Source organism: Miscanthus floridulus, chromosome 13, assembly GCF_019320115.1.
Source record: "Miscanthus floridulus cultivar M001 chromosome 13, ASM1932011v1, whole genome shotgun sequence".
In the NCBI taxonomy this organism is placed as follows: domain Eukaryota; kingdom Viridiplantae; phylum Streptophyta; class Magnoliopsida; order Poales; family Poaceae; genus Miscanthus; species Miscanthus floridulus.
This window is the reverse complement of record NC_089592.1, coordinates 68,607,268-68,632,393: the sequence shown is the minus strand read 5'-3', so window position 1 is coordinate 68,632,393 and position 25,126 is coordinate 68,607,268. Positions and strand designations below refer to the sequence as shown.

Below are 25,126 nucleotides of genomic sequence, written 5' to 3'. Positions count from 1 at the left end.
AGATTTTGCAAACTGAACCACCCCATTGGATTTTTTCCCCCTCTGCAGTTCACTGCTTCCGCTAGAGATAGACATGCATGATCAGTGGTCTGCTATAGCTAGACTGATGTCAAAGCAAGACAGGTGTTCCCAGCCATAACATTCAATTCTCGTAAATAAAGATACATATATAGATACGTATAAGCCTGTTGGTTTCGGCTTATAGCTGCAACAATATTTTTCTCTCACACCAAACCAGCCAACAGTACTTTTGGATTATAATCCACGATCGTTTCAGCCGAAACAATCACCACATTGGATTTTTTTTTTTTTTTTTTTGTGTACCAGGCCCACGCTGCAGAGAATCTGCGTTTGTGGCCATATGTCAGGGTGTTGGGCTGGTACTGGGCCTACTGACTGCTACCCACTGCTAGTTTGCAATAAATTGGTTGGACGTATTTGCATGTTTGGTTGCAGATCTGAGTGAGGTCCAGGCTCTGGCTTTTGTATTCCCCCTCGAGAGATTGGTGATGGGCCATCCAAGAGCTACAGTGAAAAGAGAGATTGGGGGCCCAGCAGCGTGTGGGGGCAATGTGGGCTTGGAGCATTGTGGGCTGGCCATCTGGTCCAACACCCAAACTTCGAGCAACGAACGCAGCATGCGTTTGGGTTGTGTTGGTGTACCTGCTATTGCAGCAGATGGAAGCCGCAGAAGCACCACCAGCTGCTACTTCCGACGGGCCATGGCAAGGCTACCGCCGGGTGGTTACCCACCACCCGGTGGTCGACGATGGGCGGACGTACATGGTCGAGGAGACTAGCTTCGAGCCGGAATCAGACGACGTGGAGGAGGAGAGGCTCTCCCACCTGATGCTCCCCTACCTGACCTCCCGTCCTGATTCTCCTGAATCCAACCGCATCGTCAATGGTGCTCGAGTCGCCGCCTCCAGCGACGCCATCCTGGGCCTGCAGGACGCGGGGATCAGGATGCCGGCGGAGTGCGCCGTGTGCCTGCAGGATTTCGTGGCAGAGGACAGGCTCAGGGCCATGCCCTGCTCCCACACCTTCCATCGACAAGTGCAGGTCACAGTTTGATCTGTATTGAGATTTAGCAAATCATGCCTACATCTGACTGTAACCACAGAACAGGGGAGCAGCAGCAAGAACAAACCAAGTATCTGAGCTTTGCAGTGTAGAAAATGACAAGGCTGGATTACAGTAATCAGACAGCTGAACCGCTTGGGGCTTCATGCTAGTTGCGTGACGTAAGCTCCTCTAAGCTTCTAACTTGGCTGGGGCAGGGAGGCCTGCATTGGCGCGAGCAGGGATGTCGGTGAGGTGGCCTCAGTGGGTGACAAATATGAAGGTAGTCTCCTTAAAGCTGAGGGAGTTGATGCCCTTGGCGATAGGTCCACCATTTCCAGAGCCTGCATTCTGAGCTCCATTGGGTAGTCCTTGACACATCCAATTCTTGGACCAGCCCCAGTGCTCCATTTGAGGGACAGCCTGTGGCCAAGCTGATAGGACTTGGACTCGCCCTTTGATTTCATCCTCTCAAGAATTGCCTTCTGCGGGACACCAGTGGCTCTGGGGCTTTGAAGACCACCTGACAAGGTTCTTCGGTAGGTTGGCTTGGCTTGTTCTGCAGTAGCATTCTCGCCTTCATCGCATTCGGTCATGCTTGGAATGGAGATCACTTCTGGAGGAACTGATCCCATGGATTCAGCAGTAAGGTTCTGTGAACCATCACGCACTGGATCTTCATTGTAGTCTTCTCTGGTGGATGAGCGCACCTGAATGGCCAAAAGCAAGCACACGAAATGAATTCATATGCAATCATAAAAAAAATCTGCAATTTGGTGAGACAAGCATATTTTAGCTTGTGAATAGTTAAACGACTTACCTCAGCTTCTTTGAGATCAACTCCATTCTCGTCAAGGAAGTTCATGAAATTCCTGAGGTTCTCTGCGCTTGGTTTGTAGTGACCACTATAGGCCCAGATGGACTTCATCAGAAAAGAAGAGAACAAATTAGCAGAATGCACAGAAAGTACATGAACAAGACGTAACCAAAGTATATACATTATCCAGATGATAGAACGATGAAATACAGTCATAACATGCTCTTGAAAGATAAGCGAAATAATAAAATGACGAAAGAGCCCATTAACTTGCAGTTGCTGGATCAAGATAAGTAGATATTATATTTACATGTGTACTAGACAGATATAGATTCAGAATCTACAGTTCCACTACATTACCTCCAAAAGTTGCGGGAAAATATTTAATGAATATATACCTGTTTATATTTTGTATATGTCCTCCAAAAAATATTTTATTAATGTTTATTAATGGTAGCATATGGAACAGAAAATAATGATTGGACGGACCATGCACATTGAATAATTCATCAACTCCAGGACACCGATAGAACTTTTTGGTCAGAGGTGCTGAATTGAAGGATAGGCGATAGCACATGCAGGAATTTAAATAAAATAAAATACTGTGATCACATCCTAACATTTAATAGGATATGGTTGCTCAAAGATACCTTGATAATTCCATTTTCTGCTGTAAATCTTCCAGCAGCTATGGTAGTGCCTCCTGCTAAAAAGCTGGAATGCTGGAATACACCTCTCTCTTTCTGGATGGATAGAAAAAGATTTAGTGGTGCTAAACATAATGTAACAAAATAAGACATAAGATATATTATTGTTCAGCAGAAATGCAAGTGCAAAGACCTTGTAAGAGTAGAAAAGTTACCTTCCCAGCATAGAGTCTTTTTGCTGTGCTCATAACAAAAATCCATTTAGTCCCTTTAGGATCCTGGCTTGTATCAAGTGGTTGTCCAGACTGTTTATGGATAATCTTTCCCTCATTAATTATGTATTCATAGTTCTCACGCTCTTGCTGCAAGACATTGGGTAATTGTTAGAGCTCGGAGCCATGTGGGAGGTTTCGCAGCAAGAAAATGATGAGTTTGTTAAAAGAAATTCCTTTTGCTGTTCTTGAACATGTATAGTATTTTAAAATCAATGGTACTTCTGTTAATGGTCATGATTCATGGTTTAAGTGAATAATAGTATGGATAGAAGCAGGAATATGCTGGTCTCTATTAATGTTTGGAATGATAATTCAGGCCTGAGGCCACATCAAATGCAGTTCATATATGCAGCAAACTGACTGATAGTAATAGCAGTAATGTTCAATATGTGTTTCGATTTGAGAAAATATTTATTACTAGTCAAACTTGAGGGAAAATGATGTTGTAGTACAAAGATAGTAACATATAATTTTCTTAAAAAAAGATGAATCGCAAAAAGTTTCACGAGGCCAACACGAATTCTGTGGGTGAAGGTAGCCAAGCAATCATACAGATACAGCTCTTCACATATGCTTCGAGGGAAGGATATATGGCACAAGTTCTAGATAAAGATAGGCAGCCATTGCAGAACATTTCTTACCGGACCAAGATACTTAATGCATTGCTTCTTTAGCTTTGCTCTTGGACATTCTGGAAGGTCTAGATCCTTTCCCTCTCCAACATCAAGCCTATATATAACAAACACTCACTTAAACTGTCACGCAATAAAACTAATAACTGGGATTTCTGGTATTAACAGAGATTCAACCCACAGGCCACAACTAAAATATCTGGTATGAGCACGCACTCAAATATGTTCATCTCTCTCCCACGTGCTATGCAGATTGCCCTACACTTTGTTCGAACAAGATAATCTGCAAATGTAACTATGCAAATTGCAGCAAAGTTCTTACCAGTAGAAGAAGGGCTGGCCGGCCTGGCTTTGACACCAGACATCGTAGTAGAAGTGCAGATTGTGCCCATATCTATGCCGCGGGTCGATCTATACAAGAGATAAATATTGCTATAAGGCATTGCATCAGAGTGTTGGAAACAATAGTCTCTATCACTCTATGAGGAGATGGGCATGACTTGTATGACGTCAATGGTGGGCCTTTTTATGATCAATGTTCACACATGACTAAAACTCTTAGGTCAAATGATACAGAAAGTAGCCTAGCCTCTTTTCAGTTTTCACACACATGAAAGCACATCACCAATTGTACTCACAGCCTCGATCCAGTGCTGGAAAGCCAGCTTGAGAGCCTTGCCGTCTCTGGATAAACCCTGACCCACCTGTTGCAAGCAAGCAACATGAGCAACAAAGGGGGGAAAAAAGGTTTTCTGGTGAAGAAGAAAGAGGACATGAGGGACTTTTCTGTTTTCTATCTCAGGCAGTAATTGGGGCACCTTGGATGCATTGAGACTGACGCGGTTCCAGCGCGAGGCGGCGGTCTCCAGCTTGGGTTCGTCGAAGAAGGAGACGGTGCTGTGGCTGAGGCGCGCGAAGTCCAGCGCTTGCCACCTTCATTTATTGATCCGAAAAAAAAAAAAAACTCTTTAGTTTCAGTTAAAACTTCCCCCCAAACCAAGCCTCAGTTAGAATTGATTTGGACACCCGTTACCATCAACAAGAACCAAATTAGGCATTTTATTGGGACACCAAAATCTCCAAGAAAGGAGGCACCTTTTCATGGAACAGTACATCAAGAACAATAGGGGGGAAATTGTACTAACAAGGGAGGGTTTTTCGAGAAAGGGACCGCTCTCCTACACCAAATTAAACGGCAAGAAATCGTAGAGCCAAGGGAAGGATCTGAGAAAAAGAAGAATACCAGAGCTCCTCGACGACGACGGCGGAGTCGGCGAGCTTCCGGCGGGTCCGGTAGCTGCGGTAGACCTTCTGCAGCTTGGTGGCGGCGCCATTCTCGCCGCCGCTTCCCTCCACCGGCGGGGGAGACTCCAGCTTATCCGGGTCGAACCTCGGAGAAGCCAAGAAATCCATCCCCGCCACCGTAGGCGCCGCCGCCTCCACCTCCATTTACTTTCAGGTTTTAGGAGAAGCACTCACTTGGAAGGAGCAATCAGTTGGTTGCGCTTGCGCGGCGTCTGCAGAGGAGCAGAGCAGGTGGGAATTTATCTGGGTTAACACGCGAAACGAGGGAATAATTAAAGACGTTTAATCTGGAGGATCGAGAGAGAACGGAGACGAGGGTAGTAGTCCACTACCGCATCTCATTCGCGGAAGCACAGATACGACGGCGACGACGAGTCAAGTCGTTGGCGCCACCTACCTGCTCTTGGTCCCTGTCCTGTTCCATGGCGGGTGGGTGGCGCCATTACTCTGCGCGCGGCTGGCCCACATGTCATTGAACAATTAGCGAGTGTGGAGGTCTGCTGCCTGCTATGCTAATGGAAGACCGGCTCGAGTCGGGCACGCGGTTGTGGGGGCTGACTCGACGGCGGGGTCAGTCGCGCGCCGAGCGTTAGACCCGGCCGGCACCACTGGTCGCTCTCGGCGCCGGTCGCCATCGTGGTCGTCGACGGACCACCGTGCTGCGCGGTGGCTTGTCTCACTGCACTTGTTGTGAACTGAATCGATCGCCCCAGTCGCTGTTGCTGTTGCATCCAGGATCTTGTGCTAGCGCTGAACACTGAACACCTCGCACGCATCCAACATCAAACATGTTGGCTTGGCTCCTCCATGTGTTTTGTCCACTGTGCATCACGGTTGTCAACAGTGACAGAGCCAGGAATTATACTTAGGGGACCGGTCAAAAGAGCCAACATGTAAAAACTAAGTGCAATTCAACTCATTAGGTTCATTGTGATGACTGTCGGAATTAATTCATTGACTTGAACGGGTGCTCACAATTTCTTATATGTATCCTAGGATCCAAGGCGCTATTTTTTCAGTGGTATGTGACATGTCCGTTAACAGCAAGACGTCTAGGGTGACTTTGTAAATCTTGAGTACCGACTCAATCTTTTTCATTGCGATGATTTTATTATCTAGTTATGTTTTGTATGATTATATTATCTAGAAGATATTAATAGATATATATGACAAAAATTATATATAATTTTCCTCTTAATATAAATAAAAAATATTAAATCATACTACTATTTTTTTTTTTGAAATATTGGGGGTGGCTCCGCCACCGGTCGTCAAGTTTGACACGCGCTGAGAAACGATGGTAGACACGGAGTGCGCCTACTCCGTGCACCTTCAGCAAAAAGTACTATACCGGCAGGAGTAACAATTAAAGTACTGATGCCAGAGACACGCTACGCCTGAAGCAGCGGTTACATCTGCAGAGAGGCCGTTCAGGATAGGCACGAAGACTGCCATCAATCGATGCAGATGCAGTTGACTGCAAGAAGTCGAGCTGCAAACCGATGCCTGATGGCACCGGCCCTGTTAAGTTCAAAAATTTTTATCCCAAAGTGTCATATTAAATCTTACGATACATGTATAAAGTACTAAATATAGACAAAAAAAAACTAATTACACAGTTTAGTTGAAAATCGCGAGACGAGTGTTTTAAGCCTAATTAGGCCATGAATAGACATAAGCGCTACAGTACCAACATGCGTTAATGATGAATTAATTAGGCTTAATAAATTGGTCTCGCAGTTTCCAGGCGAGCTATGTAATTAGTTTTTTTATTAGTATCTGAAAACCCCTTTCGATATCCCAAAACATCTGATGTGACATCCAAAATTTTTCATTTCGCGAACTAAACACACCCGTGTAGATAACGAGCCCTCGGCTTGTTCTGGCTCGTTAAGTTAACGAACTAGTTCGGCTCGGCTCGTTATCCTAACGAGCTAGAAAGCCAGCTTGGCTCGGCTCGTTAAAAGCTCGAGCTGGCTCGTTAAGCTCACGAGCCAGGTATAAAAAATACATAAAATATAATAATTGCATTTATCTAAAGTTTGAGAATAATAATAATACAAAAAAATATATCTAGACCAGTTATCAATCAATTTATAGGGTCTAGACCAGTTATCAGTCAATTGTAAAGTGCGAGACATGAAGTAATACAAAAACTAATATAAATTTTGATACTTTTTTTTTCTGAAAGCTTGCTCGTTTAACTCGCGAGCAGCTCGCGAGCTGGCTCGAGTTGGCTCGTTATAGCTAAGGAACTGAAATCTTGACTCGATTCAGCTCGTTATCATAATAAGTCGAGTCGAACGAGCTAACGAGCTTCAAGTTTTTCGTGCACCCAAGCCATATCTAACGAGCCGAGCCAAACGAGCTAATGAGCTTGAAGGTTTTCGTCCAGCCTTAATGGCGCCCAAGGCACATCAGAATCGCATCACGGCGTGCGAATAAAGAATGGTTCCGCCACGTTTTCAATTCCATCACGGTGGCCCGTGCGCAGTTGGGGGTTTGACGCTAGCGTCGTACCTGCTCTCCCGGGAGGATTGGTCGATCAGTCCAAGCTGCCAACGGGACGACACAAATCTTATTATATGGTTCTACACGACTGGCACCTCTTCCTGGCAACTTTTGGCACCGATCTAGAAGCTGCTCACCTCTGCTGCACCAGCACCACCACTCACCAATCTTGAGGCACCCCCGTAGGCCCAAAAACCACTCTACCTCCGACACGTTTACGGAGCCAAACATGATCGTACTAGGCCTTTGCGTCAGAGCTAAGCCTTGTTTAGACTGGGGTTAGGAATCAGTATTCGATACTGTAGCGCTTTCGTTTGTATTTGACAATTATTGTTCAATCATAGCTTAACTAGGCTCAAAAGATTCGTCTCATAATTTACAATCAAACTATATAATTAATTATTTTTTTATCTATATTTAATATTCTATGTATGTGCCTAAAGATTTGATGTGATGAGAGAGAGTAAAAAAACTTGCAATCTAATCAAACCCCTGCCTGCCATGCTTTTCTGTCCATATGTGCCAGAAATTAAGGGAAAGCACCATTATTTAGCACCAGCATAGTACTTAATCTTCGTCTGATATTATTAGATCTAGCTATCTTTCCTGGCAGGGACCGGTATTATTGGCAATCCGTCCAGAATCTAAGGGCATGTACAACTCACAGACGGGGGTCGTCTGCAACACTCTTGAATCTAGCAAACAGACAGCAAAAAAAGATAGGTCGTACAATGGAGAGTCTGTTGCACTGTCTGCAAGCTGTTTAATGCTTTGCATGTAGCTAGATCAACCGTGAACATTATTTTGTATACCATTGTGTTGCTATTTAATAGAAATGGATCAAAAATAAATTAGATGAACATGAGTACAATATTTATTTTAAAACCATCAATATAAATTAATATAAGTCATATATTTTTTTTTAATGGAACAGTATATACGCCTGCACACTGTTTCAGAAATCAACATGACAGCTCCATACATCAACTTAGCTCCATACATCATGAGAGGAAACAAAATCATATGGCAACTCAGTTAATTTAAAAGAAAAAAATTGATAGCATGCAACAGGCTGATATGATCTCAATCCTTGTCCAATTTCACAAAAGTAGCTCGCAACACTAATAGAGCTTGGTAAAAATTAGTAACAGCAGCAGCATACTCAGATTTTCAGGTAGAAGCGTTGGTCAACTATGAGGTTCATTCACAACAACAACAACAATCAGAAAGCATATATAACAATTTCATGTAGAAGCTTCATGAAAAGACAAAGGGCAGTCCTAACTTGCTATTCAGAGTTTCAGTAACTTGATGAGATCACAGAATTGATTCAATCGCCTACTCTGACCAAGCATTTCATTTCTTCACCAAGTCAGCAAGCATCAGTTTCCATCGAGCAGCCAAAGCACAACAAAGCCAACATTTCTCTAAGCTAGTTGAGACAGATAGATCACCATGACAGCTCCATCATCATAGCTCTACACAAGAAAGTTGTTATTCAGTCCGAGAGTATCATAGATTTCTAAAAAATAAGCTAGTTCAGCCATAACAAATTCATGCTACTTTCAGAAGTGAATGTAGTTTTCAGAATAGAATGTAATTTTCATAACAGAAAGCACTTGATAGCATCCAATTTTCAGAAAGGAAGATACGCATACATGTACTATTTTCTAGGAGTAATGTAGGAATCATCAGTAACCTCCTTCAAGAACTCATCAGTTTTGTCAATACTCAATAGAATGAGCTAGCAGCATTCAGTTTTCTAAAAAAGGCCTGATCATGATTCTTTAGAACTGACAGTAGAAATGAATTAATAGCAGCAGCTAGCTCATAGTTACAAAGGCAATTCTATCATCAAGAACTGAGTTCCTGCTTTCGCCCAAGCCAGCTGAAGCTACACTGAACACAGCGCACACTATTTTGCTAGCGAGCAAGCGATTTACTCTACAAGCGAACCCACGCAAATCTCAGGACACCACACGCGCTCCAGATCCACCGAGCACCTTGTCCCTGTGAAATTACCGGTAGCAGGCTACCTAGCAACAGGCTCACGGCGGCCGGGACGGAGCTCGCCAGTGCGCAGCCCATGGTGCGAAGGAAATGTCGAATAGGAAATGGAGTACTGTTGAGAAATGGAGTGATTACCATCCCATGATGCATCCCAAGCTGCGGAACGCCCAAATCCAGGAGAAGAGGGATCACCGCCGGACGCATCCCACCAAGCTGGAGACGATGAAGAGGGGAACGGAAACCAATCCATGGACGACGAAGAGCTGAGGAAGCCACCTCCGCTGGATCCGTCGATGGAGGATGGCGCCGTCGCCGAGCCCTTGCCGAGACCATCGGTGATGGGGCCGCAGCAGTCGCCGCAGCCAACACCGACGGAGGAGATATGGAGACGGAGATGGATTTGGCGTGGAAAAATCCCGCGCGTGCCCAAATCAGCTGCTGCCTGCGCGCGCCCAAATCGGTTGTTGCCCGCGCGGGATCCGAGCGCGCCGTCGACTCTTGGAGACGAGGCCGTACATCGTTGCTGCGGCGTCTATTCCGCCTCGGAGCACGGGACATGGCCGTCGCCTCGCGAGGCGACGGGGTGCTCGTCTCTCGGGCAAGTCGAGGTGGTTTTTGCAAAACTGGCGCCGAAGAGACGAGGAAAATACAAGCGTTGTACGTGCCCTAAGGGCAGGTACAACCCACAGACGGGGGGTCGTCTGCAACACCCTCGAATCTAGCAAACAGACAGCAAAAAAGATAGGTCGTACAATGGAGAGTCTGTTGCACTGTCTGCAAGCTGTTTAATGCTTTGCATGTAGCTAGATCAACCGTGAACATTATTTTGTATACCATTGTGTTGCTATTTAATAGAAACGGATCAAAAATAAATTAGATGAACATGAGTACAATATTTATTTTAAAACCATCAATATAAATTAATATAAGTCATATTTTTAAAAAAATGGAACAGTATGTACGCCCGCACACTAGTTTCAGAAATCAACATGACAGCTCCATACATCAACTTAGCTCCATACATCATGAGAGGAAACAAAATCATATGGCAACTCAGCTAATTTAAAAGAAAAAAATTGATAGCATGCAACAGGCTGATATGATCTCAATCCTTGTCCAATTTCACAAAAGTAGCTCGCAACACTAATAGAGCTTGGTAAAAATTAGTAACAGCAGCAACATACTCAGATTTTCAGGTAGAAGCGTTGGTCAACTATGAGGTTCATTCACAACAACAACAACAATCGGAAAGCATATATAACAATTTCATGTAGAAGCTTCATGAAAGGACAAAGGGCAGTCCTAACTTGCTATTCAGAGTTTCAGTAACTTGATGAGATCACAGAATTGATTCAATCGCCTACTCTGACCAAGCATTTCATTTCTTCACCAAGTCAGCAAGCATCAGTTTCCATCGAGCAGCCAAAGCACAACAAAGCCAACATTTCTCTAAGCTAGTTGAGACAGATAGATCAACATGACAGCTCCATCATCATAGCTCTACACAAGAAAGTTGTTATTCAGTCCGAGAGTATCATAGATTTCTAAAAAATAAGCTAGTTCAGCCATAACAAATTCATGCTACTTTCAGAAGTGAATGTAGTTTTCAGAATAGAATGTAATTTTCAGAACAGAAAGCACTTGATAGCATCCAATTTTCAGAAAGGAAGATACGCATACATGTACTATTTTCTAGGAGTAATGTAGGAATCATCAGTAACCTCCTTCAAGAACTCATCAGTTTTGTCAATACTCAATAGAATGAGCTAGCAGCATTCAGTTTTCTAAAAAAGGCCTGATCATGATTCTTCAGAACTGACAGTAGAAATGAATTAATAGCAGCAGCTAGCTCATAGTTACAAAGGCAATTCTATCATCAAGAACTGAGTTCCTGCTTTCGCCCAAGCCAGCTGAAGCTACACTGAACACAGCACACACTATTTTGCTAGCGAGCAAGCGATTTACTCTACAAGCGAACCCACGCAAATCTCAGGACACCACACGCGCTCCAGATCCACCGAGCACCTTGTCCCTGTGAAATTACCGGTAGCAGGCTACCTAGCAACAGGCTCACGGCGGCCGGGACGGAGCTCGCCAGTGCGCAGCCCATGGTGCGAAGGAAATGTCGAATAGGAAATGGAGTACTGTTGAGAAATGGAGTGATTACCATCCCATGATGCATCCCAAGCTGCGGAACGCCCAAATCCAGGAGAAGAGGGATCACCGCCGGACGCATCCCACCAAGCTGGAGACGGTGAAGAGGGGAACGGAAACCAATCCATGGACGACGAAGAGCTGAGGAAGCCACCTCCGCTGGATCCGTCGATGGAGGATGGCGCCGTCGCCGAGCCCTTGCCGAGACCACCGGTGATGGGGCCGCAGCAGTCGCCGCAGCCAACACCGACGGAGGAGATATGGAGACGGAGATGGATTTGGCGTGGAAAAATCCCGCGCGTGCCCAAATCAGCTGCTGCCTGCGCGCGCCCAAATCGGTTGTTGCCCGCGCGGGATCCGAGCGCGCCGTCGACTCTTGGAGACGAGGCCGTACATCGTTGCTGCGGCGTCTATTCCGCCTCGGAGCACGGGACATGGCCGTCGCCTCGCGAGGCGACGGGGTGCTCGTCTCTCGGGCAAGTCGAGGTGGTTTTTGCAAAACTGGCGCCGAAGAGACGAGGAAAATACAAGCGTTGTACGTGCCCTAAGGGCAGGTACAACCCACAGACGGGGGGTCGTCTGCAACACCCTCGAATCTAGCAAACAGACAGCAAAAAAGATAGGTCGTACAATGGAGAGTCTGTTGCACTGTCTGCAAGCTGTTTAATGCTTTGCATGTAGCTAGATCAACCGTGAACATTATTTTGTATACCATTGTGTTGCTATTTAATAGAAACGGATCAAAAATAAATTAGATGAACATGAGTACAATATTTATTTTAAAACCATCAATATAAATTAATATAAGTCATATTTTTAAAAAAATGGAACAGTATGTACGCCTGCACACTAGTTTCAGAAATCAACATGACAGCTCCATACATCAACTTAGCTCCATACATCATGAGAGGAAACAAAATCATATGGCAACTCAGCTAATTTAAAAGAAAAAAAATTGATAGCATGCAACAGGCTGATATGATCTCAATCCTTGTCCAATTTCACAAAAGTAGCTCGCAACACTAATAGAGCTTGGTAAAAATTAGTAACAGCAGCAGCATACTCAGATTTTCAGGTAGAAGCGTTGGTCAACTATGAGGTTCATTCACAACAACAACAACAATCGGAAAGCATATATAACAATTTCATGTAGAAGCTTCATGAAAGGACAAAGGGTAGTCCTAACTTGCTATTCAGAGTTTCAGTAACTTGATGAGATCACAGAATTGATTCAATCGCCTACTCTGACCAAGCATTTCATTTCTTCACCAAGTCAGCAAGCATCAGTTTCCATCGAGCAGCCAAAGCACAACAAAGCCAACATTTCTCTAAGCTAGTTGAGACAGATAGATCAACATGACAGCTCCATCATCATAGCTCTACACAAGAAAGTTGTTATTCAGTCCGAGAGTATCATAGCTTTCTAAAAAATAAGCTAGTTCAGCCATAACAAATTCATGCTACTTTCAGAAGTGAATGTAGTTTTCAGAACAGAATGTAATTTTCAGAACAGAAAGCACTTGATAGCATCCAATTTTCAGAAAGGAAGATACGCATACATGTACTATTTTCTAGGAGTAATGTAGGAATCATCAGTAACCTCCTTCAAGAACTCATCAGTTTTGTCAATACTCAATAGAATGAGCTAGTAGCATTTAGTTTTCTAAAAAAAGCCTGATCATGATTCTTCAGAACTGACAGTAGAAATGAATTAATAGCAGCAGCTAGCTCATAGTTACAAAGGCAATTCTATCATCAAGAACTGAGTTCCTGCTTTCGCCCAAGCCAGCTGAAGCTACACTGAACACAGCACACACTATTTTGCTAGCGAGCAAGCAATTTACTCTACAAGCGAACCCACGCAAATCTCAGGACACCACACGCGCTCCAGATCCACCGAGCACCTTGTCCCTGTGAAATCACCGGTAGCAGGCTACCTAGCAACAGGCTCACGGCGGCCGGGACGGAGCTCGCCAGTGCGCAGCCCGTGGTGCGAAGGAAATGTCGAATAGGAAATGGAGTACTGTTGAGAAATGGAGTGATTACCATCCCATGATGCATCCCAAGCTGCGGAACGCCCAAATCCAGGAGAAGAGGGATCACCGCCGGCCGCATCCCACCAAGCTGGAGACGGTGAAGAGGGGAACGGAAACCAATCCATGGACGACGAAGAGCTGGGGAAGCCACCTCCGCTGGATCCGTCGATGGAGGATGGCGCCGTCGCCGAGCCCTTGCCGAGACCACCGGTGATGGGGCCGCAGCAGTCGCCGCAGCCAACACCGACGGAGGAGATATGGAGACGGAGATGGATTTGGCGTGGAAAAATCCCGCGCGCGCCCAAATCAGCTGCTGCCTGCGCGCGCCCAAATCGGTTGTTGCCCGCGCGGGATCCGAGTGCGCCGTCGACTCTTGGAGACGAGGCCGTACATCGTTGCTGTGGCGTCTATTCCACCTCGGAGCACGGGACATGGCCGTCGCCTCGCGAGGCGACGGGGTGCTCGTCTCTCGGGCAAGTCGAGGTGGTTTTTGCAAAACTGGCGCCGAAGAGACGAGGAAAATACAAGCGTTGTACGTGCCCTAAAGTATCTCAAGCTAATCTAATGGGCATTCATTGGGGTTGGCCGGTTTGGGACCATTCCTCCGGCCACTCTCATTTATTGGACTGTATTTTAATAGCTAAGCTAGTGCATTTGAATTGTCGATATTTTAAAAATATAAGATAAACAATAAAAAAGGCATTTAAACTGTATATTTCACACCTTAATTTGTTGAATTAATTTTGAGCCCTACTTCAATTTTCCGTTCCCTTGGTTGCCATTTCCGTTAATTGACCGCTAAGTTGGTGTGGTTCCAGGCTTAAAAACAAATACTACTAGCTACAACTGATTAGATGTAAGACATACTGCTAATCAATTGATATACAACCAATAATGCAAGAGAATCTATTTGTAAACAATAAATGTGAATAGGCTTTGTTTGTATATCTCTTAGTTCCGCTGGATGTTTTGCATAAGAGCCACTCTTGATGTGTATTAATGAAATTGGATGCTGTTTTAACATTTCAACAGAATTCTCACTTCTTCTAAATGCATATGTACCCACCACAACAAACAACACTTAGCGTTAATGGCCACTTCGCGTTAATGGCCACCAAAGGCAGATAATTTTGGTTGGACATGATCAACTTGTTAATCCAATTGCAAAATTGATACGTGTCTGCTTGTGCCGGAAACACGCCATTGCTTATTAGTTATTACTTCATGACAATAAGTATGTATGCACTAAAAATGTAATGTGATTATGTGCACATGAACAGAGAAGATGAAAGATCAATCATATGTGTTAATACATGTGGAAACACACATATATAGCTGATGAGTCACGAAAAGCAAGATATATGCAGCATAATGTACACAAATCATGCTGGAGAGGTCATCCCGGCTACGGTTTGCGGCGGGAGGTGGGTGCCGAGGGAGAGGAAGACATGTAGGTGGTGTTGTCAAGGCCATCTATTCGCGCGGAGGAAGACCGGACCTCCAAGGAGCGGCGGCTCTGCATGATCAGGAACGGGAAGCACGGTGGATGGATCGGAGGAGCTCCATTGCGATCTTGGTGAAGCTCGTGAAAGGAAACAGGAGGGAGCGGGGAGGAAAGATGGGGTTGGTTATTCTTACCAGCTACGCATATGTGGTGGCGAAGCTTGAGTTGAGCACGTGGCTGCTCTGCGCCGGTGGTGCGGTAGAACAGCGGCGGCGCAGCGCGGTTTTTGTGTGAGGAAGATGAGGGAGTTTGCGGCGTAAGCGGACCAAAGGTGGGCCGGAAGCCGAAAGAGGGAAGGAGATATGGGCCAACTACGGGACAAAAGGAGGAAGAAGCAGACCACCGGGTGGAGGAAAATAGGGTGGGCTTTGTAACACCCTTGGTGTTACGTCTTAATCAAAACACTAAACCATATTATGAGCATCATGTTTATGTATTATTGTATGTGGTAAATGAAAAATTAAATTTTATTGCACTGATTCTCGAACTGAGCTCTAATTTATTCCTTGTCTAAATACTCTCCAGCACAGCTCGATTCACTATTGTCATCCTAATCCAGCTCCATCTCTCGTTATTCACCTTCTTCATAATCCACGTAGCACGCACAAGGCACATGCTCTGCTTAGCCCACGCAGCACGCGCACAATGACAAATTATTATCATTCACTAATTATTAGCATACCACTTGGCAAGATTTATATCTCCATCAATCTCGCGACACGCCACTGTCATCTCTCGTTGTTCTAATTACCCCACCTTTACTTCGCTTGCTAATCACCTTGTAAAATTATCAGTGCATGACGCGCTGCCGCTGCCATAGTGTGTCGCACACGCTACGCATTAATCACTCGCAAGCTCGGCCCGCTAAGCACTCCGCTTGCACGCTGCTCAGTTACTTTGCAAGCGAAGGTCGGACACTCTTTTTCCACATGTAGTACTGTAGCAGCACAGAAAAGTACTGTTCACCGTGGAAAGTACTGTTCCCCGTGGAATATGTGTATGTGTTTAGTTTACAGATGGTGTGATATGTGATGCAAGAGCATGCTATATATAGTCGTACTTATTGAGCTTCTACCAGAGCACGCACGCTGATAGTACAGCCAAACGTAGTGGCTATTGGCTAGAAATTGTAAAGACATTTTTAGAAACGCATATTACGGCCTGCTAGAAATTCTAAAGACAGTGCTAGACCGCCATCTGTAAAGAATGGTTCATTTTTAGAGATCATTTCACATATATAGACAGTTGGATGTAAACTGCAGTAAACCTCTAAAAATCCATTTTATTTGCCTAGCGCTGGGCGACAGGTTGTTTGGTCGCGCTCTGCTAGGTGGGTCAGTCGCTACCTGTAGGCTTGGCAAGTCGTGGTCGGTCTCATAGTCATTAACCGTCCTCTCTTCTGCATCTGCACTGCACTCTCCTCTGCACATGATGGAACCATATCACAAGGTAGAAATTTCATTCACTTGGGCTGGCGCCAACCCCCTGTTCACTGTAGGAGAAAGATAACCACTGACTCGAGGAAGGACCTGCAATCACCGCAGGAACACCGACCACGCGTAGAAAATACTGTAGATACGAGGAAAATACTGAACACTGTAGCTCCACAGAAAACACTGTTTCATCCGAGATCAATAAGCCTGTTCGTTTGTCGTAAACGATCGTAAATTTCCAGCCGGGAACAGTGTTTTTCTCTCACACCAAACCAGCCAGCAGTAAATAATCCACGATACGATACGACCTCTCGAACAGGCTGAATATACGGCCCGAGCAGCACGCTCTGGCCGGCAGCAGCTGGAGACCACACCACCGTACACGGCATGAAGCCAGACGATAACCCTGCCTTTAAAAGGGGCACGCCGAGCCGCTGAGCTGTTCCGCTCCATTGATCATTCACTTCTCTCAAATCAAGTAACCAGCATCTCACATTCAATTCACCGCTTTGTGTTCTACCATTTCCAAGAACACGCAAAGGTGCGAATAGATCACTTGGTTAATCAAGCTAATTGGCCTCCTCTAATAATATCATTTTTTTCATCTCTAGAGCTCATTTGAATTTATTTATTATAAAATAAATTTTGTTAGATTCCTAAATTCATGATCTATCTGTTAGTGTAATTAGTTCGTACAGTTCAGTGATACCTTTAGGATTACTTTATTATTTCAAGATGTGTATTATTATTATGGTTATTTAGAGAATGAATTTTTGTGATGCATTGGTAGAAGTGCTAGCCCTAGAATTCTTTTACAGTAGGTTCATTGTATTATTATGTGCTCACTGTAATTTTTGTGGCCTTAGAATAGGTTGATAAATATGGTAGCTAGTGCACCTTGTTTTATCACATATATATAGTAAATTGATATTAACAATAAGGATGCCTTTAGTTGCTAAGATAATACATGAAATGTTTCATACCTGTTTAGTGGGAATAATAGGTAACTTTGCGTATTAGTCATTAGAGTTAGCTTAGTAGCTTGGTAGATGTATTCTTATTTTAAGAGTTGCCGTTGCTGTATTACTAAGCATTGCATCATCATCACTGCATGCATATAGAGAACGCGCCACTGGAGATCGTGACCTTCGGCGAGCAGGAGTACGACGAAGTCGTCGAAGAGTACGAGGAGGAGATCCTCGTGCAGGAGGACGTTCTGGAGCCGCCCGTCACTGACTTTGCTGACACCGCGCCTGCCCAAGGCAAGCCCCGGTACATAACCCCTATTTTAAATGATCACTAAATATATATCTATGATGTGCATTTACGTTACAGACATTTTATGGAAACTACATGCATAAATATATCTACCTATGAGTCCTACTAGTACAGGTCGAGTAGCTGCTATGCTCAGGATATCGGTAGCATGAGTAACCTGCCGTTACTCGCATATATGTGATAAATATGATCACTCATGATAAAATGGTGGAAAGAAAAATGGTGACCGGGCAGGGATATGGTTGGGTTTTGGTGGGTGTAAAGGGTTGTGTCCTGCGGCCAACAGGGCATAGCTCGGTTACATTTTTTCCCTGTCCATGTCGATTACGGACCAGTCGTTGCATAAGGCATCGTGGGCAAGTCACAAATTTATTGTCCCGAGCGCATACTTGGGTATGGGCGCAGGGAAGACTTGTTGCTCTCTTGTCGTGGATTCGGCTCTTTCCGGACCGACTGATGGAAAGAGGAGGTGGTGGAGGTCCTTGCACCACACTGAGTCCGGGACTCAGGATGTGGGGGCTTGGAGTCCAAGTTTGGACGGGGTCCTGGACACCCGGGACAGGAGAGTGATGGATTAGTCCTACTTGTGCTTGGGGTATAAGCGGGGCGTGTGTCTTCGAGGCACCCAGCTGGGCACATTGATTCGCGAATCGCCGGGAGATCCGGTACGGCTTGTCTCGTGTTTAGCACAGTAGTAAGAACTGAAAGTGAAAGGAGAAGAAATAGAACTAATTGCTCAACTCTTGCTTGAAAGTAGAACAGGTGCTTATATAGACTGGCTAGATGATAACTTAATACGGCTGATAATAATAATACATAACTAAGGACTCACTATTAGTATTGCTTTCTGCCAAAAGAAACCAGCAAGCCATATAGCTTATCATATTCCTTGAAGTCGGAAAATTATTCCCACTAGTCGGATAAGTCTTGCGAGTACATTGTGTACTCAGGGTTTATTTATCCCTGTTGCAGGTGATGCATGAGAAGTACCTTGTGTGGAGGATTCTTCTGGTGGGCTCAGACAGATCCTCGTCCCTATCGCTAGATGTTTATTTTTAAATTCCGTTGTTTATCATTCCGCACTCTGATATTTGGTATTGTAATAATATACTTTTAAGAAACTCTGATGTATGAAATGGATAAGTATTGTAACTCGTTCTCATTATTGGATCCTTGGGGAAAATCTGGATCTTTCGGGTTCTCTCTTGGGGTGTGCCCGACGGATACCGCCCGCTATAGCTTGCTTTCGGGGTGCTTAGTGTCTGGTGGAAGACGAGCGCCTCCGTAAGTGTGCTATTTTGGACGGTCCTACCACAGGCTTGGCCCTAGTGCGGGAAATGAAGGAGAGAAGAGGAAGAGGATGGGCCGGAAGTTAGGCTTGGGCGAGCAGAAGAAAAAAAGATAGAAGGACTATGAGCCATTATTGAAAATCGACCCAGAGTTGATTGTGATTTGTGAAGTTGGAAGTTAATTTGAGAATTTTTTAAGGATTAGAAATATTCAAATTTGAACTAGATTCAAATTAAATAGGATTTGGATGGATCTAGGGTTTAGAGAAAAACAATGCACTTTTTGTGCATGTTCAAATTCAAAAATATTTAAACTATATTCTTGGGTGAGAGTATGCTCTCAAGGCATGATAATTTCTGATTTTCGTGGAGAACATGCTCTAGGTGGTTGTTATTCTATTCCCACTTTAACGTGATGTGGTTGTTATTCTATTCTAGGAACGTGAAATGCATGCTCCAAGTTCAAACGAAACGTCTTCCTCTCTCCAGCTCTCATCAGGAAATTTCGCAAGCACGTCTAATCTCAGCACGTCTAATCTCTGCTATACAGTAAAAAAATAAAAAGGAGCCTTTTTACCGTCGTTCCCCTCCGCTCTGTGGCCCTCGCCATCGCACCCCCCCCTCCCCCCTCGTTCTCTCTCTCGAGCCGCCGCCACCGCAGGTCCTCCCATGCCACCGCCGTCCCCCGTTCTCTCCGCCCCCATCCTCGCTGCCCTCCGCCTCCTCCTTCCCTCTTGACACCGTTCTTCCCTCCTGCTGGTCCACTCCCGCGCTGTTCGCCGCCGCCGCCGGTGACATCGTCCTGCTCCTCGGCGCAGCCACCTCCTCCGTCCTCCATCCGCCACCACGCCGGCGCCGCCTCTGGCTCCTCCACGCCGCCCCCCCCCCCCCCCATACTCGCTGCCCTCCGCCTCCTCCATGATTTGGATGTAAAAAATACCATCATTTGGACCTTGCCATGATTTGGTTTGCATTGTTGGGACCTAGAAAACCTACAAGGTACATGCTAGACAAAGTACAATCAACAAAATCACAAACTATGGCTCAATGAGGTCATGTTCGCTACACTCGTGCGTATGTACTCATGCTGGTAGACTGTGCCCAACCACTAAAACAAACTCACGCGCACACACGCTAGACACACACACGCTATGACTAGGACGCACTATGGTCAAGGTTATTTCCAACATTCAACACCGTTCGATCTAAAAGCTCAGCCATCATTCCCCGCGCATCTCATTCCCAGGCAACAAGTCCTGCCATGCATCTGTTACCATTTCAACCTTCTCATCTGCCGTTCTGGTTGACAGATTTATATACAGTACTAAGTAGCCAGCAACTTCAATTTCTTAAAGTAATAATAAGTTCGGCTGATATTAAAGTCGGCTGATAAGCCGGCTGGAGCTGATTTGTTGTGAGAGTAAAATATTGTAGATTCTAACTGATAAGCCAGCTGATAAGTTCAAGCGAACAGGTCCAAGAAAAACTTATTGTAGTAACGTGCTATAGCAACGCAAACCATCTAGGACTTTTTAAGTCTACCAGCTACAATCACCGACCACCGAGAGATCATACACTATAATAACGCTACCAATATTGCAAGTGTTCAGTTGGCAAAATTTTGGATTTTCCAAAGCATTTACTCAACAGCAAGCACAAAGTGAACACTGAAAACTGAACCAATAAGTTCAAGCAAATACAGGAGCAACTGTCGCGGCGGCGCGGTTTTACTACGAGGAAGATGAGGGAGTTTGCGGCGTATGCGGACCAAAGGGGCCGGAAGCCGAAAGAGGGAAGGAGATATGGGCCAACTACAGGCCAAAAGGAGGAGGAAGCAGACCACCGGCACGAGGAAAATGGGGTGGGCTCGGCCCTAGTGCGGGAAATGAAGGAGAGAAGAGGAAGATGATGGGCCGGAAGTTAGGCTCGTGCGAGCAGAAGAAAAAATATAGAAGGAATATATATTGGCTAATATTGGAAATTGGCCTAGAGTTGATTGCGATTTGTGAAGTTGAAAGTTAATTTGAGGATTTTTCAAGGATTGGAAATATTCAAATTTGAACTAGCAGCCTGTTCGTTTGGTCGTAAACGATCATAAATTTCCAGCCAGAACAGTATTTTTCTCTCACATCAAACCAGCCAGCAGTAAATAATCCATGATCGTTTATGGCCTGCCGAACAGGCTGTAGATTCAAATTGAATAGGATTTGGATGGGTCTAGGGTTTAGAGAAAAGCAATGCACTTTTGTGCATGTTCAAATTCAAAAATATTTAAACTATATGCTTGGGTGAGAGTATGCTCTCAAGGCACGATGATTTCTGATTTCGTGGAGAACATGCTGCTCTGGTTAAGGTGGTTGTTATTCTGTTCCCATTTCAACGCGAGGTGGTTCTGGGAACACGAAACGCATGCTTAAGTCCCAGCTCGTCTAATCTAATATAATCTAATCGAAGACGCGAGGCGGTTCTGGGAACACTTAACGCATGAGTCCCAGCTCGTCTAATCTTATATAATCTAATCGAAGAGCCCAGCTCGTCTAATCTAATCTAATCTAATCGAAGAGGAGAGCTAGGAGAGATGATCTCCTGGGGCGACGTGTACAAGGTGGCGTCCGCGCTGGTGCCGCTGTACGTCCCCCTGCTCCTGGGGTTCTGCTCGGTCCGGCGGTGGAAGATCTTCACGCCGGAGCAGTGCGAGTCGGTGAACAGCCTCGTCGCCTTCTTCGCGATCCCCTTCTTCACCTTCGGCTTCACGGTCCACACCGACCCCTTCCGGGCAAACTACCGCGCCATCGCCGCCGACGTCGTCTCCAAGGCGGTCATCGCCGCCATCATCGGCGGCTGGGTGCTCCTCACCGGGGGGCGCAAGAACGCCGTCAGCTGGTCCATCACCGGCTTCTCACTGTCTACGCTCACGAGCTCGCTCGTCGTCGGCGTGCCCATGGCGCAGGCCATGTATGGCGACTGGGCGCAGCAGCTCGTCGTCCAGCTCTCCGTTTTCCAGGCCATCGTCTGGATCACGCTCCTCCTCTTCGCGCTCGAGGTCAGGAAGGCCGCGCTCGGGACGACGACGCAGATCCGCCGCGCCGCTGACGTTCCGGTCAGTGACATTGAAGCTAGCACCTACGCCGACGACCACGTCTCGACGACATCTGTGCTTTCTCCGCCGCCGCCGAAAGTCATCAATGGCGTTCAGGCGAGCACTGAAGAAATCATTGCCGTCGTGGCCGAGGGTGAGGTCAGGAAGGACGCCATCGGCGGCACGCAGATGATCCCAGGTGACGGACAAGACTCGTCGGCTGCTCCAGCTCAGGAAACTCCCCATCACATCAATGACGACGACGTTGAAGCTAGCACCGACGACGACGATGCCGCCTATAATGTCGACGATGCGTCCACGTTTCCTCAGTCGGCACTGGTCATTGACGACTTTATTGAAGCAAGCAACGCCGAGGCCATTGGCGTCGCGCCGACCGTTGGCGGCGGCAGGCCGTCAATCTGGAAGCTGGTCAAGGTAGTGTTGTACAAGTTGGGGTGCAATCCCAACACATATGCCAGCGTGGGTGGCATCATCTGGGCCTGCATTGCCAACAGGTAATCAAACTACTCCCTCCGTCCCAAATTATACATCGTTTTGGCTTTTCTAGATTTACATGTCTTTGTATATATATATGCATCTAGATAAATGACCTATAATTTGAAATGGAGAGAGTACACATATATGCATCCACGGTACATGTAATGTAAAGCATCTAATCTTCGGTACAAGAATTGCTAGCTATAAATTGTATCTAAATGTAGTTATCATTAGATAATTATTTTCCACCAGAGTAGTATAATTATGAAATATACAAATGATTTCATCGTGTTTTCTGTCTATATGTCTAAAATATGCATGGATAGTTTATTTATGTTTTAAACTTTAAACTGAAAGCATGAAAAGAATGCCTATTTTTGTGACAGGATGGAATGTAATGTGGCTACGCTATTCGGCTAGACCATAGGAAAGTTGTTTTGGGTAGAGTTGATACAAACCCTAATGATTTTTTGGTGTCCCTTTGGTTTTTCGGATTAATTCATGAATTATTTGAGTTTGGGCCCTGTACCTATCTCACCATTTCACTTGTCTTGACCTAATCAGATTGCAGATATCTTTGCCAATCATCATCGAAAATTCCATTGGAATAATGGCCCGGTGTGGGAACGGCCTTGCCATGTTCAGCATGGGTAAGAAAAGATCTTTTATGTGCCCTTGAATCATAATGCAGGTTTATCAATTACTTCCTCTGGTTCTAAATATAGGTCCATTTGATATCATGTGTCGGAATTAAGATGGGCTAATGATCCTATTGCCCACTAATAATCAATATGTTGTGATGGTTAATTAGCTTTTGCACCATATTTGTTATGGTACATTTAAATTAGGAAAATTTAAAACTGAAAAGTAGAGGGTAAAATTCTTAACGTCTTGAACTATACAGTCTTCAATGCGTATCTTTGATATCTTCCGGCATATATTTATTAAATCTAGTAAAATTGTGATATTATAAAAATCCATTTCAAGACAAATCTAGTCCTGCAACTTTCATGCTTCCAATCTATGTATGTTGGAATATATTACTCCCTCCGTTTCAAATTATAGGTTATTTTGGCTTTTCTAAATTCATAAATATTATTATGCATCTAGCTTAGACATTTACTATATCGAGGTGCATACTATGCATCTAGAAAAGCTAAAACGGCCTACGATTTGGAACGGAGGGAGTAATAGTTAACGATCCAAAAGGTTGACCAGCAGCATATCTAAAGTATTATGCATTTGAAGGAAAGGAAAGTATATATCTATATAAACTGAGTCCCTATTCTCTACCACGTTTAGTGACTAATCGCTAAAACCTTTTGATTTCAGGGCTGTTCATGGCACAGCAGGATAAACTGATCCCATGTGGGCCGAGCTTAACATTTCTAGGCCTTGTGCTAAAGTTCGTCCTTGACCCAATTGCCATGACCATCGGTTCCATTGCTGTCGGACTCCGTGGTGACGTCGTTCGTGTCGCCATTATACAAGTACGTATATATGCACCTCCCTCTGAGAAGTTGTAACTATGCTTAGAACTGCACACATGGATCTTACACTTTTGGCAACAACCGAAAGGGAAAACAACAAATCAACTAGGATTCAAATTCGTCTTACATTCTGTTGTTATGAAAGTATTCCCAATTATTTTCCTGAGGAATGTATGATAGTAGAAGACACTTAACTGAAATTGTCCATCATATATGACCCACTATACTTGGACATTAAAGAACATTTCTAATCATAATTCAAAACTATCTTATGAAACCACTTAATTAGTTACTAAATATTGTGAGACATAAGAAAATCTTCTATGGATGTAAATACCCCAAATACTACCCTTTGATCTTCGGAACACTCTTCAACCATGGCCCATATAGCTAATTCTAATTCAATACATGATACTGTAAGTAATTTCAAAGGTGGTAACGTTTTTCTTTGTGGCTATATAAGAATCTATATGCTAAGGAAATTTTGGTTTATGTCGTTATCTGTCACTTATGGTCTGTGCAATAATTTTCTGGATGTGACATTGGCTCTGCAGGCTGCAGTACCACAATCTATTACTTCATTTATCTTTGCAAAGGAATATGGATTGCATCCCGACGTGCTCAGCACAGCGTAAGAATTATTTTGACTAAAAATTGTTCAGGCATACATTTACAGCTTAATTAACCGTTTTTGCTGCTCGTTTGCTGCAGGGTCATTGTTGGAATGCTAGTATCTGTCCCTTTAATAGTTCTATTATATGTAGGATTAGAGGGCCTTTGATAATACATGAGCAAAAAGTAGGTCAATTTTTTGTTATGCTGTATTATTTCTACAGAACTTCATTTATTCGAGCTAGCACACATAATAACTTGAATCTCAATTGTATATGTAACTATGTGAACATATGAAGTCAAGTTTCTACTTCCCAGCCTTTTGATGAGATTCTCACTCTTGTTGTGTTACATGCAGAGAAGGTTTTGCTCCACATTTGTCTCCTTTTGCTCATCTAAGCCTGACATATTATACTCGTCATCCTCAAAATATAGGTATCATAATACCTTGATGACCCTAGCCATTTGGTTCATTTTAATTGTAGCTAGTGTTT

The 25,126-nt window shown here is 44.6% G+C and overlaps 2 protein-coding genes across 2 annotated transcripts; one reads left to right on the top strand and one right to left on the bottom strand.

Annotated features, from left to right (window-relative positions):
- Window positions 1–1,080: 1,080 nt before the first annotated feature.
- Window positions 1,081–5,105, bottom strand: LOC136500686 (IQ domain-containing protein IQM3-like). Its single transcript, XM_066496097.1, has 10 exons — window positions 5,071–5,105; window positions 4,677–4,950; window positions 4,252–4,366; window positions 4,072–4,137; window positions 3,756–3,844; window positions 3,443–3,530; window positions 2,742–2,888; window positions 2,530–2,622; window positions 1,883–1,984; window positions 1,081–1,772 (listed from the first exon to the last, which is right to left on the bottom strand). Exons 2-10 carry the CDS (start codon window positions 4,880–4,882, stop codon window positions 1,263–1,265), a joined length of 1,416 nt encoding a protein of 471 aa, XP_066352194.1. The 5' UTR covers window positions 4,883–4,950; window positions 5,071–5,105; the 3' UTR covers window positions 1,081–1,262.
- Window positions 5,106–21,531: 16,426 nt separating this feature from the next.
- On the top strand, window positions 21,532–24,867 carry LOC136502167 (probable auxin efflux carrier component 5a). The gene is made up of 5 exons (XM_066497642.1): window positions 21,532–22,547; window positions 23,095–23,180; window positions 23,863–24,020; window positions 24,575–24,651; window positions 24,732–24,867. The coding sequence occupies exons 1-5, from the start codon at window positions 21,532–21,534 to the stop codon at window positions 24,799–24,801; spliced, it is 1,407 nt and encodes a 468-aa protein (XP_066353739.1). The 3' UTR covers window positions 24,802–24,867.
- Window positions 24,868–25,126: the final 259 nt, after the last annotated feature.

Coding starts and splice junctions, on each gene's coding strand:
- LOC136500686 (XM_066496097.1), bottom strand. CDS start 4,882: ATGGAGGTGGAGGCGGCGGCGCCTACGGTGGCGGGGATGGATTTCTTG. Junction 4,138..4,251: donor TCAGTCTCAATGCATCCAAG/GTGCCCCAATTA, acceptor TGCTTGCAACAG/GTGGGTCAGGGTTTATCCAG. Junction 1,773..1,882: donor TTGATCTCAAAGAAGCTGAG/GTAAGTCGTTTA, acceptor TTGGCCATTCAG/GTGCGCTCATCCACCAGAGA.
- LOC136502167 (XM_066497642.1), top strand. CDS start 21,532: ATGATCTCCTGGGGCGACGTGTACAAGGTGGCGTCCGCGCTGGTGCCG. Junction 22,548..23,094: donor TGGGCCTGCATTGCCAACAG/GTAATCAAACTA, acceptor TGACCTAATCAG/ATTGCAGATATCTTTGCCAA. Junction 24,652..24,731: donor CCCGACGTGCTCAGCACAGC/GTAAGAATTATT, acceptor CGTTTGCTGCAG/GGTCATTGTTGGAATGCTAG.